This window comes from Ctenopharyngodon idella, chromosome 13, assembly GCF_019924925.1.
Source record: "Ctenopharyngodon idella isolate HZGC_01 chromosome 13, HZGC01, whole genome shotgun sequence".
In the NCBI taxonomy this organism is placed as follows: Eukaryota; Metazoa; Chordata; class Actinopteri; order Cypriniformes; family Xenocyprididae; genus Ctenopharyngodon; species Ctenopharyngodon idella.
Window position 1 is genome coordinate 19,792,751 of NC_067232.1, and position 20,178 is coordinate 19,812,928.

General features: G+C 42.5%; 1 protein-coding gene across 1 annotated transcript in view; it reads right to left on the minus strand.

Moving 5' to 3' along the window:
- The window catches only part of pcdh15a (protocadherin-related 15a), a 256,854-nt gene that overhangs the window by 188,122 nt on the left and 48,554 nt on the right, over positions 1 to 20,178 (minus strand). Inside the window, 2 exon segments of the mRNA XM_051918041.1 lie at positions 4,183 to 4,248; positions 4,479 to 4,493. Coding sequence (XP_051774001.1) covers positions 4,183 to 4,248; positions 4,479 to 4,493 — 81 coding nt within the window.

Here is a 20,178-nt window from a genome sequence, read left to right on the forward strand (position 1 = left end):
GGTGATGTCCTCCGCTGGGCAGATGGTGAAAGCGATAGTGGGGGCGTGCCTTGGAGTTTGGCTCGCTGAGGCTGGTGGTTTAAAAAACGCAGAGCGAGTGGTCCGGAGAGTAACACCAAATCCAAAAAGTCTCTGGTGTGGTTCTCCAGGGATTGGTCCTTCTGCTCGAGGCAGAGCAGTTGGACGGCGGACAGGCCCATATGTGAGGGGGGAGAGGGAAAAAAGAAAAATGCTGCAAAAATCCTTTCTTAGGGTCCAGTATTCTGTCATGAATGGCGCACAACGAAAGGATTATGGAACAAATCTTTAATTTTAAATCCAACTAGGAAATACTCAGGAGATTAATGGAATGGACAAAATAGCACAACCAAGGATAAGGATAATATATGAACATTGTTTGTAGGATAACATTGGCCAGCTGTGAAATAATATTGTTTAAAAGTAAATACACACAAAAAAAAGGGGTATATCACCATTATATCCACCGTATATACACGTATATCACCATTTAGCCAAAAAATACCAAGATATGATTTTTTTGTCGTATACCAAGATATGATTTTTTTTTGCCCAGCCTTATTAACATTCAGTTGTGAATTCTGCTTGTCAACTTGTCAGATAGGTAAAAGTATATTGACTAACATACACAGGGTTTTGTCAAAATTGCAATAATTACTTGTGATAGCCTTGATAACATCAATACGAATGTGTTGAAAATTACAAACCAAATAGGACTGGCTTTGTACATTATCATGTTCCAGCACAAGTGTTTATAGGGCTTTATTGGAGTTTCTGAATAATATGCAGGTAAATGTGTCTGCCTCTTTTGCTTTTTGTATCACTGCCTCAACAGATACACTTGTTCCTGTTTTGCTTAAGTGGCCCAGAGGGTCCCTTCGGCTGTTTTGCCTCATCATAGTCCGCTAGAGCGAGAAACTAAAAACAAACTAATTATTTAAACACACAAGCAAACTGAGCAAAATATCCATTTAACTGCTCTCTATTACTGCAACTACATTTCCCAGCAGGCCTCTGCCTCGATGCACTTTCCTGAGCCAACACACAGATGCTGAACAAACTCTTTGACCCATGGAATGGGCAGAGGGAGGGAGGGAGGGAGGGAGGGAGAGAGAAGGGGAATGAAAAGAAAAAAGGATGAAGGAGGAAACAGACAGTAAACTCGCATGTAGTAGCCAACACCTGTCGTATCAACAAACAGACAGTGTTGTCAAACGCTCCGTTGAGCGCTACAGCAGTGAGTGGCTCCTTTTAAACGCATGATGTGGTGTAGCATCACCTGCACGCAGATACAGTATGTGATAAACGGCCCCAGCGTGCCTCCAACACAAAAACACCATCTGTGGCTCCAGCGAGAGCACACTAACACTCGCACAATTTCAGCTTGGAAACCAACAGGTATCTGCCTATTGAGCTTCAGACACCAGCATGACGTCTGGGAAGTTTGATACAGAACTGAGCATCTAAAAAATTCACTTTTGAGTCACATTAAATCAATTATACCAGAATTTACCTTTTTATCAATTGAACCCAAGGTTTAGCAGGTTAGCATGGGCAGCCCCTACTGGTATATGTCGTAACTACACTTTTCTGGGGCAAAAAGCATCTTTATTTATTGAGGGCCATTCAAAAGTAGCTGTGTATTCTGACAAAATAATTTTTTTTTTTATTTTGCAAGCAACAAATAATTCACTATAACAGGGCTATTCAATTGAGGGCTGGATTATCAAATCAAAAAGTTGAGGAGGGTCGGGGTTTCTTATTGGTAAGAATTATTTTATCTATAATTATTATAGGCTTAAATGAAAATATTATGACTTGGTAACCACAGGTAAAACCATACATGGCTCCTCACTACTACCACTGTCAAATGATATTATATTATATGTTATATAGGCCTATAAAAAATGCCTAAACACAGATAAAACCTACACACACCTTCACAAAGACATGAATTATATATTCCCCTACCCACCTAATAAATATATTGCAATATAAATGGCTATAACATGGTAATCAATATAAATATTCCACATTTCCACAATCCATGGTAAGTTACTACAGTTCATTCATGGTAAATATTTGTAAGTGTGGTGATTTTGGGATTTAAAAGTCGTCTATCTTCATTCATGGCACGTTTTTCTTGTTTTCATTGATGGGAATGTTGAGGCTGTTTCATCCGATTTAAAACTAGTTTAATCATCGAGTGTTTTGTGGTTTGTAAACGTTTTGTGGTTTTTGAAACATTTCTTACTGGATGTCACAACGCTGTGTAATAATGGTGACCAGGAATAAACACAGCTCCTTTAAGCTTTTGTTCCGTTATCCACTGGGCCGTGCTGCTTAGTTCAAAGTAAAAGAGTGAAACACCTGAAAACAGCGCTATTTGTTCTGTATTTGCTGTTACTGACCGAGAAACAACTTCAGATGATTCAGTGACAGAGCGGTTCGAATTAATCCAAATAGTTTCAGATCGTTGTGCAAGCGCGTTTGACCAATTCACGGAAAAGAGACAAAAGAATGATTAATTCACGAATGATTGGTATCGCTGGTTCAGTCGACAGAAATACGGGACACACATAATAACTGCTGAAATATTCGCACGGAAAACGTTTCTCAGGTCAGTCGGAGGAGCATGCATGGTACGAACAGTGAGGCTGCAGGCGGCACTGCAGCCACCCAACCCAATCACATGAGAATGCGTATCAATAGTACGTGCGTGTAATCTCGTAGAAAATATACGGCAAAATGAGTTTTGGCGTGCATATAAAACGCTTGGTAGTCTTGGGTAGGATTAGTGGTGTGGGTGCCCTCGGGCCGGATGAAGATGATTGGCGGGCCGGACTTGGCCCGCCAGTTGAATAGCCCTGCACTGTAACATGATAGATTTTTTTTTTTTTTTGTAAAGCTCTTAAAAGCATGAAATGGACTTATAATGTTACCTGTCTGCTGCACAGCTCAGGATAATCACTAGTGAAGGGTTTGGGACTGTGGACGTCATTTTCTTTTCCTTTTGATTTATCATTTGTTGGATGAAAATCCATTTGAAAAGTAACAGCTCATCTCTCCTCAATATGGCACATGATTTGAGGTATTATTCATGTCCAAAACTATTTTTTTCTATGTAAGACCGATGTAATTGTACATATTAAAATCTATACACTACCAAAATATCATTATTGTTTTTTATTCAGCAAGGATGCATTAATTGATCAACAGTGTCAGTAAAGAAAAAAAATATATTTCACATAAATGCTGCTCTTTTGAACTTTGAACTTGTTTATTGAGCATCAAATCAGAATATTATTATGATTTCTGAAGGATCATGTGACACTTAAGACTGGAGTAATGATGCTGAAAATTCAGCTTTCCCATTACAGGAACGAATTACAATTTAAAATATATTCAAATAGAAATTCATTTTAAATCATAAATCATCTTTTTTTTTTACTGTATTTTTGGTCAAATAAATGAAGCCTTGGTAAGCATAAGAGACTTCTTTCAAAAACAATAAAAAAGGCAGATACCATTTTCACCTCATTGCATTGTAATATATTATTAAAGAAAAACAGTGTGCAATAATAACAACATATTCAGTGTATGTGATTATATTTATTAAAATCATAAGTGGATGCTGCCTTATTGGGACATTACTTATCCACATCCCTAAAGCCCTCCCCTACATCTCCTCCTGACCCTACCCATTAAACACTTTATTCCCACTATTAAGTACCCATTAGACACTTTATTTCCACATTTAGAATATTTTCTTAATTTTTATTTAAAATAAACTCCTCTCCAAGCTGATATGTGATGGGAAAAGGGAGATGAATGAGTTCGAAAACAGACAATTGGTGGGCAGAGTTAATGTAAATAACCTCTACCAACAAGGTGGGCTATTTGCACTTGGTGTAAATAGACACTCCGTAAAAAACATTACAGACTCCAGACTTTTCATCTGACATTGACATTTCTATCACAATATCCACGAACCCCTAGGGCTTTGTAAACCCCCAGCTGGGAAATCCTGAATCACACCACAGAAAATCAAATTAACTTCATAACAAAACGCATGCCAAACTTTGATTAATAGCAGAACAGACCACTCACAGGAAGCAGCATGCTTCAGATTCATCATGAGGAGATGATGGCACAGATACTTACCATTTGGACTTTCCTCATCAATGGTGACGATAGTGGCAGGTGGACCTGACCGTGACAACTTACACTCTGTCAGAAACAGAAAGAGAGAGAAATACAGTCAGACTCAAAACTACCATCACCTTCATCACAACAACACATCACTCATTTCTCACTCACATGAGGTTACATCTAGATTATGAACAGCGACACTAGTGTTAAATGATTTTACTGGGTGAGCAAGTAGAGTCAAAGAAAGAGAAGAGAGAAGCCTGTCAAATTGGCTTCATGATGTGATAGAAGAAAGAAAGGAGTCTTACCCTCATAGTGCCAGTCTGAGGGGCGTTAGTGTCAGCAGCAGTGAGAAGAGAAAAGAAGAGAAGAAAAGGAAAGATACATATGAGAAGAAAGACAGCCATAGAGAGGAACACAGAGACTAATGTACAGTACAGGGCTGTGCGCAATTCATAACTGAACTGGGAGTGCCTTTTAAATACAAACCCAATTCCTGAATTTGAGGATTAAAGGGTTAGTTCACCCAGAAATGGAAATTATGTCATTTATTACTCACCCTTATGTCGTTCTACACTCGTAAGACCTTCGTTCATCTTCAGAATACAAATTAAGATATTTTTGATAAAATCCGATGGCTCAGTGAGGCTTCCATTGCCAGCAAGATAATTAACACTTTCAGATGCCCAGAAAGGTACTAAAAACATATTTAAAACAGTTCATGTGACTGCAGTGGTTCAACCTTACAATTATACAGTGACGAGAATACTTTTTGTGTGGCAAAAAAACTAAATAACGACTTTTCAACAATATCTGGTGATGGGCAATTTCAAAACACTGCTTCATGAAGCTTCGAAGCTTTACGAATCTTTTGTTTCGAATCAATGGTTCGGATTGCGTATCAAACTGCCAAGTCACGTGAACTATTGAAATTTCGAAACAGTTATGATGCAACGAAGCCTCGTTTACTGAAATCACATGATTTTGGAGCTCCGAACCACTGATTCAAAACAAAAGATTCATAAAGCTTCGAAGCAGTGTCTTGAAATCGGCTATCACTAGATATTGTTGAAAAGTCGTTGTTTTTTTTTTTTGTTTTTTTGTTTTTTTTGCCGCACAAACAGTATTCTTGTCGCTTTATAATATTATGGTTGAACCACTGTACTCAGTTGAACTGTTTTAAATGTGTTTTTAGTACCTTTGAAAGTGTTAATTATCTTGCTGGCAATAGAGGCCTCACTGAGCCATCGGATTTCATCAAAAATATCTTAATTTGTGTTCCGAAGATGAGCGACATGAGGGTGAGTAATAAATGACATAATTTTCATTTTTGGGTGAACTAACCTTTTAAATTTTTAGTAATGCATTTCCCAATTTTAAAAACACTTTCTATAAAGGCCTTTGCTAAAAGACTAAATGTAAATGTGTTTAATTTTTAGCATGAATACATACATTTGCGATCATAGACACAGTACATGGGTTATTACATGAGGTATATATACAGTACAAAAAGTGATGTCTGACCTAGGAAAACTGGCTTCTTCGCACATTATTCAACTTTATATTAAATATTTTGTATGCATGTTGTGAAGTTGTGCCTGGAGTGTAAAACTAATGTATGCGTTCCACGTTCCAACTGTCGTGACACAATGAAACATAATGAATTGTACGGACGTCATTTTTGGCCAAGTGGTCATACCAAGCTTGTGCTATTATTCCCAGCCTATAATTCATGAAATCACTATGTGACAAGTATTAGCTAGCTATATTATTAAATGTTATTTTGTGGGTTTTAGTGAAAATGGCCAGATGGAAAGAGCTGTCACTCAAAGAAGATATAAAAGATATAAAATGCCTATATCTGGTCAATCGGTTTTGAAAATTGCTCATTTGCAGTGTGGCCAACATTTAGCTGTGCTTCATGACAAAAACTTAAAATAGCTGGTAGTATTAAAATACTTAAAATAGCTTTTCATGGTAGTATTTAATTTCTTTCACAGTACTGAACTGAAAGTACAGTGCAGATTTAAAGGGATAGTTCACCCAAAAATGAAAAATGTACTCATTTACTCACCCTCAAGATGTTCCAAACCTGTATGAATTTCTTTGTTCTGCTGTACATAAAGGAAGATTAGTTTGTAACCAAGCAGATCTCACCCCCCTCTCATTGACTACCATAGTAGGAAAAAAATACTATGGCAGTCAATGGGGGGCGAGATCTTCCTTTGTGTTCAGCAGAACAAAGAAATTTAAACAGGTTTGGAACAACTTGAGGGTGAGTAAATGATGACAGAATTCTCATTTTTTGGGTGAACTATCCCTTTAACCCTCATTTTGTGTTTGGGTCATTTTGACCCCGGAGAGGATTTTCCCATACCCGAAAATTCTAGTTAATGTTATCGCATTGGACTAAAATTTGCTAACTTTACTCACCCAGAGTCTAACAACTTCCCAAATTTTTTTTGATAATTTTTGTAATTTTTTGTCTGTTTTTTTTCCACATTGTAACACTTGTGGTGTTACCGGTCAGAAATGACCGGCCTACAAAAAATAGCTTATCACCAAATATTGGATTTAATCTTTTTGTCAACTCGTTTTCTTTCAATTGGGAAAGGTTTTATATTTCTTTTTGGAACTGATCGATCGTATGCCTCATTTATCTGAGCTTATGTACCTCAGTTTTTCAGTGAAAAAAAGTGTTATTTGTGGATAATTTTGTCAATTTTACAAAAAACTATTTAAAAGATTTGCACTGTTTATCACACTAGTGTGCTTTAATGTTTTACCCGGAAATTTGTTTTGAAATTGTTTTATTTTGGTTTTTATTTATTACAAAATGGCACAAAGTCATATTTGTGGTGTTCCTGGTCAAAAATGACCGGCCTACAAAAATTAATCTTTAATTTTTAAATCACTTGTTATGCTATTTTATCACCAAATATTGGATTCAATCTTTTTGTCAACTTGTTTTCTTTATATTAGGACAGGTTTTGTATTTATTTTGGAAACTGATTGATCGTAGGCCTCACTGATTTGAGCTTATATTGGTCAAAAATGACCGCCCATTGAAAATGAATGGGGGAGTCAATAATCAGAGAAACAATTAGTGCTCAGGAGCGTGTTCATCATGTTCGTGTTCACATATGTTAAGCATCCTGTGGGGGTGCCAACTGAATTCACAGACTCAGACTCAGAAAAAGAGCAATTCTGAACCTTGGTACAGTAGCAGCCATTTTTACTGACCATGACACAGCAGTCTCACACACATACATCAACGATCTCACCCACACATCAATTAGCTTTAAGTGTCTGAGACGAATCACCTTACACTCTGAGTCATGAGGGCAAGAGATGCCAGAGGATACACACACAGCAGATACGGTTCCCCCTTTGCCGTATGTCGCCTAACTCTTCTTACGCAACTAAGCACCAGTTGGCAGGTGAGAAGCAGGAGATTTTCTTCCCATTAATTATTGATCACCTCAGGCTTTTATCCTGATCAACTAGGGGTGTGAATATGAGTGAGTCAGCAGGGAATTGATTCAAAAGCAATTTTTGTAAAACCATTCAGAATGAGTCGATTTTAACTTGATTATGACTTGATTCAATTCAGTGACCTAGAATTATAGTAAAGTTCAGTAAAGAATTCTGAGCTCTGAATGTAACTGCATGTATGGTAATCTATCATGATAAAACCCATCAATTTACAACCTCATTATCTGTTACCCAAATAAAGGTAAATGTTGTCAACATTAATGGAAAACCAGAGAAGTTGCAGAAGATGCAGATTCTGTTGCAGCCATTTGGGCAGTGAAATTCGGTATCTCGCTGGTCCATTTCAGTAAACCACATGGTTCATGAGGCTTCACTGCACCGTCTGGTTGGGGTACACACATACTGACAAAATATAGATCCTGAATGCACTGGGTATATATTGCTCGGAAAGTTGCTTTGGAGAATTGCTTCTAGGAAATGAATAAATGTAAATGTTTGCACTCAGATGGAACTATAGGTTATGAAATTAAAAAATTAAAATATTACATAAGATAGATAGATAGATAGATAGATAGATAGATAGATGATTGATTGATTGATTGATCGATTGATCAGAAACTCCTCCCCTGTCCACCAAGGCAATCTACTGAAACCAAGTAGCAAAAACAGTTGGGGAAAGACTGTGTGTAAGCTCTGTTCATTTCACATGCAAATAAGGCATTTACACATAAATCTTAAAGGCACAGGAGAAAAAACAGTCTGTTTATATCTAAAGGTCATAGAGAGGCTGGAAATGGGCATGATAAACTAAATTGAACTAGAATTCAAACTAAAAACCTTCATTAACAATATAAGTGAACTTCAAGAACAAAATAATTAAATAATAAATAATTATGACCCTTTTAACATAAAACTATTATAGGAATCCAATTCCTAATATATAGGAAAATGCCAGGAATGCATTGTTAGCAGGTTGCAATACACTCTTAAAAATAACCAACCAACCAGCTACGTGGTGAATCATAACATTACAAATTTCTATTTGAAGCAAAAAAGTATCTGAAAATCGGCCAAAAATACAAAGGTACAAGACTGTGTACTTAATGGCTGTAGTGATAGAAAATACAATCCCATGAAGCATTGCGAACAGCATAATTGAATTATAAAAAATAAATATATTTTTTTTCTATAATTAAATATATAAGTATATATTATATATTAACAAATTGTTGATTATATATAAAAACATTGGGTAATCATTTGCGTGGATTATTTCGTATTTGTACGCACAGATTATTTCGTATTTGTTCTTAACCTCGTTCTTATTTTAGTGAATTTGGAGTATTCTAAATGAGCGGACGCGTGCACAAGTCATTTGCATAAAACACACCCAAACCATGTCCATATAAGGGCTTTCCTAACAGGCTTACGTGACTCTCCTCAGTCATGCCGCTGTGTAAAGACACGCTATCGCCTGATCCTCAAGCGTTCCATTCTCACCAGTTCTCACAATAAACACCTTTCATACAGACCCAGATTGCAGACCTCTCATAAGCCAGCTGTATATACGCGTATATCTGATTTATTCAGAGAAACTTCGCAGCTGAACATAATCAATGTATATGATGAAATGTATTTAAGATTAAATTGTATTATTTAATAATTTTATTATATAATTTTATATATGTATTATATAATACAGTGGTTCTCAAACTTTATTCCCAGTGGGCCGCATAATGGTCCAACTGCAAGTGTCACGGGCTGCATATAATTTACATATGACGTCACAAATGTAAACCAATCAGATTTAGTCAATGTTATAGTATTAGCAGATAATATTATTATTATACCCAGATGTTGCAAACAATGTATTCCACCAAATAAAAACTAACTGACATTAGCTTTACAGTAATCAGATAATAATGCTCCATGAACATACACAACTGTATACAGTCACTTTAAGTAGCTCTGTATGACTGTAAACTCTCTTCAACAGCATCGTAATAGTCACCAAACAATCCCACAAACGCCTTAATAAGCATATGTTACTCAACAACACTGAGCGCATTGTAATTACAATCTTTGATGATATCAAGCATCCTGTCACGTCGCAATCACTCGCGCAGCATCGGATCCGCTAGCGCGTGGCCGAGTTGGCTGATGCGATTAATTTTGCAATGTGTTCCTTCATTGTATGTTCCTCATTTCGTTTTTCTCCTCTAATAACAAATTTGACCATTTTGATCCCTAACTTTACAAAAATAATGGCTACTGTTGGAATTCTGCCAAAGCGCGCTTGTAAGTGTTCGCTAACTGCATAATTACGTCAGTATATAGGTATGCGTGTGTCTAAAAACAATAAATGCCCACCAAAATTATTTTATATGGCAATTAAACAAAACATTATTGCTCACATTTATATTTGTTTAATCCATTTTAATTTAAATTTTAAAATAAAAATAAATTGTAAAACTATAATTTATTTTTTTTAATTGTGGTCGGCATATCGTGTGTTTGAGAACCATTGATATAATACAATTAATGTAATATACTTTAATATAGTTATAGGCTTGTTAGGAAGAAATTTCATATTTATATAACTTCTTAACACGATTATAAAGCCGTACAGAGTAGTGCTTTTTAATGCGATTTTTAACGCGTGTTTCGGCCCTCTGATGGTTGGAATTTTCTGCAGCATCATGGGTAATGTAGTTTTTCACCACGAATTCCACAATGATTATTTTAAAAATGAAATAATGCAGGCTGACGGCTTCAACAGAAGCAAATACCATCGATTAAAAACATCATAGGTTTATAAGTTATCGTTAAAAAGTCAATTTCCCTGTGGAGAAAATGAATGGAGTTTTTACTTCCAGAACCAGACTGTTACAATCTATAAAGAACCTTTTGTGCAATGGAAAGGTTCCATCAAGGTTAAGGGCTCTACATAGATGTCAAAAAAGAACTACTCGTCCATACTGTAAATGTCTGTGGGTCACAGAACTAACATTTGATAAAATAACTATACTATACATCACATTAAATAACTTTAATGTGATCTCATCCTGCTTAGAACTCCTATTTTGCTCTGTTTAAAAAATCATATAGAAGGACTTTGCAGGACCTATTCCCTTCTCTTTTGAGTTTACTCCGAAAGATCTAGCCCACTTCTGCTGCAATTAGAACACGTGTCTCCATCTGCTGAGGAGAAAAGAGGCTCCGTTGCTCCTTTGATAGACACAAACTCAACAGAGCAACTAGGGCACAGACGCACTTCCACCCAGCATCAAACAGCAGCTAATCTTCTGTAAGCTCTGTTTACTATAGTAGCTTTCTACACCCCAAATGCTTTTAGTTACCCTTTTAAATGCGAATATTCTGTGCTGCCCTGCCTTTTAGAAACTCAGGACAAAGGAGAGGTTTATTAAAGACAACTTCTGTGATGTTAAAAGCAAGAAGAGACTTTTAATTAAAGCAGAGGACAGGAAACATCACGTGGCTCTGAGACAACAGACTCCACTGTGAGTCTAGAGACAGACGGTGTGCACCAACACTTAATCTGTCTTACTTTCACATACAGAAACAGTTTAGACTTCTACTGTGGTATTTAACGGGTGGGTCACGACCTAAAAATGGGTCACAGGTCTGATAGGATCAGGGAAAAACAATGTTAAATGCAAATAATAAAATACTGCCTTCATGGACAAGGTGCATGACCATGACATGAAAGGATAAACGTAAATATAACCCAGATTACATTAATTTTTACATTTATTTGCAATGGCAAAAACATGGTTTATGAATTAACGAATGCCAACGCTATGAAAATGAAAAAGGCATCTAGAAAACAAAAACTCAAAACATGCAAAGAACTTAAATCAAACTACTGCTGCTGTTGACTTTTATAGCTGGTTCTTTTCATGAATACTTCAAGTAATTTACAGCATTAGCCAAGATAATTATTTCATGTTAGCAAAATGGACACTGTAACTGAAATATAGCCTATACTCAAAGGAATCAGAACTGAATAACCCCATATAAATCTACTTATTTGATATGCAAATTTCTAAGGTCTCTAAATTATCAACATAATCAAAACTTTGCTGAATAACCTATTGTACACAATCTACTATATGCCATCTGTCATCTGACTGATTATTCATACTTTTTAGCAAGTAAATGGCTTTTTGGTAAAATTCTAATAACGTCTACCTTCAGGTTGTGGTGCATGTGTCTTTTTGCTTTGAATAACTTTTATATTGTTAATAATATTTCAAGATGAACACTTACTGGATTAAAGAAACTTATGTCAGATTCAGACTACACGATATCAGCCTGATTTTGGCAAGATCCATTTGATTTAGGCCCAGGGTGTCGTGGCAATTTGTAAATGACAACGGGCGTTGGAACACAAGAATCAATCACTTAATCTCGTATAGTGTGTCATAGTGGACGGCAACCGACACTGCATCTGTGATGCTTCACAACATCACAACAGAAAGACTAGCATGTTTTTTTCGGTCCTCCACGACAGGTTCCGTCACATCTGTGAAGCTGACCAATAGGAGCACAGAAGCTCTTCCATACACAGCTTTCAAAGATGGTGAAACCAGATAGACAATACTCTTGCTTTTATAATGTTTCCTCAAGTGACTAAAGTGAAAAAAAGATAAATGCTGGTGGACGCTAGCAGAGGCGATTCAGCAACCTGGTGAGTAATTAGCATTAAGCTAACATGCCGCTTCGGTAGTTTGTTTACTCTCTTGTTTCTAGAAGTCAATCGCTAGTTCTGCCTTCTCTATGACAGTCTGAACCCTTTAGGTTTTAAAGGGTTACATTTCCTTGTCCAGTTATGTCCTTGTCCACGTTATAAATTTTTCATAGTATTGTGCCTGAGCAATTCAATGTAATATTAACAGATTTAAACGTTTCATTTTTGTTTAAATTTGAATGTAATTGTGGTGTGATGTTCAGCTGAGAATGGCTGATTTACAATACATACAGTATACTCATACACATGTAACAGAAAAGGATAATGAAAGTAGATGAGGCTACTAATGTCCTAGATGATGACTCATCTGATGAAAAAAAAAAAAAAAAAAAAAAAACTCAAAGAACTTTTTACATCTACATACACAGAAAAACACCTTGCATCATTTATTTCCTACTGTGTGCACATTTCATTCTATTAACTGATGTCATATGATTTTGGCTGCAGAATTTGAACAAACTGCTGAGTGGGTAAACAGCACACACACACACACACACACACACACACACACACACACACACACACACACACAAAGCAAAGCAGCTTATGGCTTGATCCACTTATCTGAGAGGCCAGAGCAAATCCTGAAAAGCTAAAAGCTAAAGCTATAGGTTGAGGCCTGGAGTTAACACGGCTAGAAAGAGCATGATCAATCATGAAGACAGAAACAAGAGAACACACTCTCACTGCTCTGGATCACAGTCACATGATTCAAACTCATCTGCAGCAATCAGTAGCAAAGCGAAAAGATGTGTGACACAGCATGTGAGAGAGGCAAAGGTGGGTCATTCTCAGGACACAGTGTAATTTGTGCCCCATGTGTGCCCATGACTTACTACTTAACAGAAACAAGAACTGTGATTTCACAGCTTTAATTCAATAGCTGTGTTTACTGTGTAATTCACAAAAAATAAATATTTTTCCATGAAAATATCTCCCAATATGCATGCCCCTGTTCATCATCATTATATTCTAATGAGTAATAAAGAAATTAGAAAGTTGAAACCGATTTTATTCCTATTAAAATGTTTCAACGTTCTATGTTTGTTCATTTCATGTGCCTACAGTTCTTGTCATTGAAAAACTGCTCAAACCTTCTATAATATAATATTAATTAACTAATATTAATATAAAATCTTCTATACTATTATATAAAATATTGACTGCCTGAGATAAACATATTGTCCTGATTCAGTATATGCTGTCAGATGAGATGTTGTCAGGCTATATGTCAGTGTCATTATTCTAACGTTATTTTCGTAACAAAATAAAAAGTCTCTCACCTCAGAAAAAACTAACGTTCCTCTCACACTTTATAATGTGCTCACGGCTCTTCAAATGCAAATGTGGAGGTGCGAGTTGTATATCACTTCGCTATATATGCATATAATAAACTGTGCAATGTAGTGTTGTCAAAAATATCGATTTTTCGATACATATCAATACTAAACTATCTAAGGGGCCGTTTACACAACACCGTTTTTAACTAAAAATGGAAAACTTTTTATGCGGTTTGGCCATTCATTTAAACGGGTTTCAAAGTGCAAGTTTTGCAAACAGTCTCCGTGTAAACAACAAAAACATGAATCTGTGAAAAGGATGACGTCATGCACATGCGCATTAAATGTTCAGTCTATAGTGTTTCATCGCCATCTAATGGCCTGCCAGCAAAATACAGCGTTTTTAGTCATTTTCAAGGATGAATGGGGATCATTTTTACAATGGTGTCGTTTGTACGTGGAAGACTCAAAGCAAAAACTTCTCCATTTTAAGCATATCATTGTTGTGTAAACGTACCCTGAAACGATACTTCCAATACTCATTTTCTATAGAACATGATACAAGCTGCGCTTTCTCTCTCTCTCATCTCTCCGACAGTGAGTTGACACACAAACCCGCCTCCCCTCACTTACTTATTTCATTTGCTCCAGATGAATATTGTTTGTGTTACAGGGCTTAAATTTCGGCATGGGATTGCGCATAATTTACTCATTCCGGCAGATTTTGTGCTCACACCCAAAACCTCGCACATTGAGCCTCCTCAGTACTTAATTGAGTTGTTCCCTTTCAGTCGGTCACGTTCGACGTACGTCAGTAGTGACCGACGAATTGGGATATCGCTAGAGAGCCCTATCAGCTTCGAGTGAACTACAACAGGCCAATGAAGTTGGCGTGCGATATTTGCATAATGCGCACCGCCCCCGCCAGGTGGTATAAATAGGGGAGCAGATGCAATCGCACTCTGTCTTTCGCTTCGGAGCCAACCTGTGTGTTCCTGCTGTTAGTCTGAGAGTGACTTCGCAAGCCTTTGAAGAGCTTTTGTTCTACAGTGCTGGTTTTATGGCACCTTACAGCGAGGCCGCGAGCTTCCCAGAGTGAGCTTCTCGAGCTGTTATACAGCTCTCAACTGCTGTTTTCACAGCATTATTTGCCCCGTTGGTTTGCGATTTGGGCCGGTTCCTCTGTGTGTGTGACTCAGGGAGTGAAAAGTGTACCTGCAGTCACATCGCGGCTGTTCCCTGTGTGCTTCGGCACAAAGAACAAGAGCTTCTAAAAGAGCTTCACAGACAGACACTGCGTCTTTTTCAAGACGTCATTCTGTCTGTGCGTTTCTGGAGGCGGTCGTTTCCTATCCTCACTGACGGCCACAATCACTTTCTCTCATGTCTGCTTAGCGTGCTGAGACTGTGTTTGTGGGTGGTTCATATTCTCTTGTAAAAAAAAGAGAGCATGCCCACGTCGGCGCGTTGTTCGTCTTGCCTTTCTCGTAAGGGCTTGAGCGCTCAGCGCGCCGTGTGCCGTCGAGCTGCCGGCTGACAGCGCGCGTTGCCATGGCAACCCAGCGCGTTGTTCGGCGCTCTAGATGCGTGGTCGAGACTCGAGTGCCTCAAACGAGGTGGAGTCCCCTCACCTATTCCCCGATCTAGTTTCTCTTTCTGAATCAGAAAAGTACTACTTTTGGTGAATAAGCCAGGGTGACCAGAGGATCACAGTGGGGCATTACCTGCCGAGCCAATCTCCGTGGGCCCCCCACTCCTCTAGCGCATCGCAAACATGCTGTGACTGTGTTCGTGGGTGGTTTATGTTTGGTAAAAACATGGCCACGTCGGCGCTCAGCGCCGTGTGTCGTTCAGTTAGACGACCACGTTCACTCTCTCACATGGCTGGTAGCTTCTGGGTGGATTGCTGGTCCTTCTCATGGGGGACCTAGCATCTTAGTCAGGGCTCCAGCAGAGGATCAGATGTCGACTGCTACATTGGAGAGAGGGTTGTTGGGCTCTGGACATGAAGATGAGGCTGAGCGTCCCACGGTTGTGATGTGCTCATGCTGAATCAGATTCAGAGTTAACGACCATGCTTTCCCGGGCCCCTGGGGGCGTGGTGTGACGCGTACTCGCCTTGCCCCGCCCCCTGTCTTAGCCTGGACGTGCATGAAAAACTTGGCAGTTTAGAAGCCTTTCTTGGTGCCAAATATGGAACACCAAAAGGGTCATATCTGCATTAAGTTTTTTCTCTCTCACTACCCTCTGTGGTGGGGTGGCAGTGCTACGGGCACACCACCTCTGCCCTGCATGGGTCTTGGCCCCCGGCAAGTCTGTGGAAGGCCAAAGCACTCATTGCATATGGGTAGTTCTGAGTCGGGGTTGAGCTACGCATGATGCAAGTCATAGCGCAGGCCCCTGGCCAGACAATGTCTACCATGGTGGTCCGGAAACACCCCTGGCTAGCCTTGCAGAGGTGTGTCATCGTCTAAGTACGCTTTCTCGATGCTCTCATCTCACAAGCTGGCCTAAAATCCAGCCCGCTCAGCCCGCAGCCAAGCCACTTGGCTAGCGAGAAGCGGTCCTGGAGAAACTGGTGACCTGGAGCTGAGGTAAACAGTTCTTCGGGAGACGATGCCCGCATCGCTCCCTCCCCGGAGGAGGGCCGGGTGGAGAATTTTGGTTTGTTCCGCCGCTGGCTCTCCGGAGACCAGCGGTGCCCACGGAGTAGAACTGTTTTCTGACCCTCCAGGTCCCAAGAGGGCGCGGCTGGCAGTGCGCGAGGCCCCACCTCGCCACTCTCAGCCCCCTTTCACTTCGCCAGCAGGTCCCAGTGTGTTGGTTGAGGCCGCCTCCCATGTGCCGTCTCCCATTCACACTGCCACCTTGCAGAGTCTGACCACACTACGGGCCGCTATGCCGTCCGAGTCGGGTCCAGCACTCTACCTCGCTGCCCCACGCCCGGTACGTCTGTGGTCCATTTGGTCCCGCTGGTTCGGTGTCTGGAAGCCTGGCTAGCGCTTTCCAGCCCGTCCCGCTGGCTCATTTGTACCATCAGACTCGGCTATGCGATTCAGTTCGCCCGGCGTCCCCCGGTGTTCAGGGGTGTCCATTACACTCGTGTGTCCCTGGACAATGCACCTGTTCTCTGGGCGGAGATTGCTGTCCTCCTGGCGAAGGATGCAGTCGAGCCGGTCCCTCCAGCCGATTTGAAGTCAGGGTTCTCCAGCCCCTACTTCATTGTACCCAAGAAGGGCGGTGGGCTACGGCCAATCCTGGATCTGCGTGTCCTGAATCGGTCCCTTCTCAGGCTGCCGTTCAAGATGCTTATGCAGAAGTGCATTTTTAAATGCATCCGTCCCCAGGATTGGTTTGCAGTGATCGACCTGAAGGACGCGTACTTTCATGTCTCGATTCTGCCTCGTCACAGACTCCTACGGTTTGCGTTCGAGGGTCGGGCATATCAGTACAAAGTCCTACCCTTCGGGCTGGCCCTGTCGCCCCGCGTCTTTACGAAGGTTGCGGAGGCGGCCATTGTTCCGCTCAAGGAACAGGGCGTTCGCATCTCAACTACCTCGACGACTGGCTCATCCTGGCCAGCTCGTGGGAGCAGTTGTGCGAACACAGGGACATGGTGTTAGCTCACCTCAGTCGGTTGGGTCTTCGGGTCAACTGGGACAAGAGCAAACTCTCCCCCGGGCAGAGGATCTCTTATCTCAGTAGGGAACTGGATTCGGTCGCCTGGACCGCGCGCCTCTCCGAGGAGCGCGTCCAGTCAGTGTTGACCTGCCTGAGTACGCTCAAGCGCAGGACGGCGGCCCCACTGAAACTCTTTCAGAGGCTCCTGGGGCATATGGCATCCGCAGCCGCAGTCATGCCGCTCGGATTGCTTCATATGAGGCCGCTTCAACACTGGCTCCGCGGCCGGGTCCCGAGATGGGCGTGGCAGCGCGGTATGTTCCGTGTCCCCGTGACACCGAACTGCCGTCGCACCCTCACCAAGTGGTCAGACTCTTCGTTCCTGCGGGCTGGAGTTCCCCTCGAACAAGTGTCCAGGCATGCTGTGGTCCACACAGATGCCTCTGCCACGGTGTGGGGGGCCACGTACAACGGGCATGCAGCATCGGGTCTGTGGACGGGGCCCCAACTGCATTGGCATATCAATTGCCTCGAGTTGCTAGCAGTACATCTTGCACTGGGCCGCTTCCAGGAGCTGTTGACAGACAAGCACGTACTGGTCCGCTCGGACAACACTGCGGCCGTTGCGTACATCAACCATCAGGGTGGTCTACGCTCCCGCCGTATGTCGCAACTCGCCCGCCATCTCTTGCTATGGAGTCAGAAGCATCTGAGGTCGCTTCGTGCCATTCACGCCCCAGGCGTGCTCAACCGTGCAGCCGACGAGCTCTCACGGCAGCCTCCGCTTCCGGGCGAATGGCGACTCCGTCCCCAGGTGGTCCAGCTGATCTGGCAGCGCTTTGGCGAGGCACAGATAGATCTGTTCGCCTCCCGGAGACTGCCCACTGCCAGTTCTATTCCCTGACCGGCGGCACGCTCGGCATGGATGCCCTGGCAATCAGCTGGCCCCGGGGCCTACGCAAATATGCGTTTCCCCCAGTGAGCCTTCTCGCACAGCTCCTGTGCAAAGTCAGGGAGGACGAGGAGCAGGTCTTGTTAGTGGCTCCATACTGGCCCACTCGGACCTGGTTCTCGGACCTTACGCTCCTCGCGACAGCACCTCCCTGGCCCATTCCTCTGAGGAAGGACCTCCTGACTCAGAGACGGGGCACCCTCTGGCACCCGCGTCCCCACCTGTGGAAACTCCATGTGTGGTCCCTGGACGGGACGCGGAGGTTCTGAGTGATCTCCCGCAAGCGGTCGCAGACACCATCACTTCCGCTAGAGCTCCTTCTACGAGGAACCTCTATGCGCTGAAGTGGAACCTATTCGTCGAATGGTGTTCCTCTCAACCAGAGCGAGAGGACCCCCGATCATGTTCGGTCAGAACCGTGCTTTCCTTTCTGCAAGAGGGCCTGGAGCGAAGGCTGTCTCCCTCCACCCTCAAGGTGTATGTTGCCGCTGTCGCCGCACATCACTATGCAGTTGATGGTAAATCGCTAGGGAAGCACGATCTGATCGTCAGGTTCTTGAGGGGGGTGAGGAGACTAATCCTCCCTGGCCCCCCTCTGTACCCTCTTGGGATCTGACCCTGGTTCTTACATCTCTCCGGGGTCGTCCCTTCGAGCCTTTGCAATCAGTCGAGTTAAAAGTACTGTCCTAAAGACCGTCCTCCTGGTTGCATTGGCCTCGCTCAAGAGGGTAGGGGACCTGCACGCATTTTCGGTTGACGAATCGTGCCTGGAATTCGGGCCCGGTGACTCTCACGTTATCCTGAGACCCCAGCCTGGATATGTGCCCAAGGTTCCTACCACTCCCTTTCGAGATCAGGTAGTGAACCTGCAAGCGCTGCCTTCGGAGGAGGCAGACCCAGCCCTAGCTTTGCTCTCTCCCGTCCACGCTCTGCGCCTGTACGTGGACAGAACGCGAAGCTTTAGGACCTCAGATCAGCTCTTTGTCTGTTACGGAGGCCAGCAGAAGGGAAAGGCTGTCTCCAAGCAGAGGATGGCCCACTGGATAGTGGACGCCATCGCCCTGGCGTATGAGTCCCAGGGCGTGCCTTGCCCGCTCAGGTTGAGAGCCCACTACACCAGAGGAGTGGCCTCTTCCTGGGCGCTGGCGCACGGCTCCTCGCTGACAGATATCTGTAGAGCTGCGGGCTGGGCGACACCTAACACGTTCGCTAGATTCTATAGCCTTCGTGTAGAACCGGTATCTTCCCGTGTACTCGCTTCCACCAGCCGGTAGACGCGAAGAGCCCGTTCTAGTGTCGGCTTGCAATGCCACTCCCGCCCCCTGGGCCGGATACGTGCATCCTTTTTACTCCAGTCGAGTTCCCCGCTTGGCGAACCCTGTCGAGTTCCTCCGCCTCCCCCTTCGGCTCGGACATTGCGGAGTGTCTGATGCCAGGCCAAACCTCCGTCACCGACGTTGACGTTTGGCTGGGTTCCACATGTCGTGACCCCTCCACGTGAGCGGTCCCATGTGTGTATTTGTCCACGGTCAACTCCCTACGGCGAGCCCGTGTCTTTCCCTAGCAGAGCCAGCTCTGCTGTCACCTGTCAGATGAGTCTCCCCCCTACCCAGGTGGAGCCATCCCAGGGACTCCATATGCGTACTGCCCACGGCCAGTCCATATGTGTACTCTCCACGTAAATTCCTCCCCTACAGGTGGGTAGTGGTCTCCGCAGCGTCCCCTACGGGTTCGCTTCCCCAGTGTAGTCTAGTTTACTTAGTGGGTATATCGGAACAGCAGTAGACTCTCTCGGCGTAAGCTCGCCCCCTTCCCCGTCCCACTGGTGCGCCGGGTGGCTAGAGCTTGCGCTGGGCACTGGAAGGGGTTCATACTGTGGCGCTTTATTT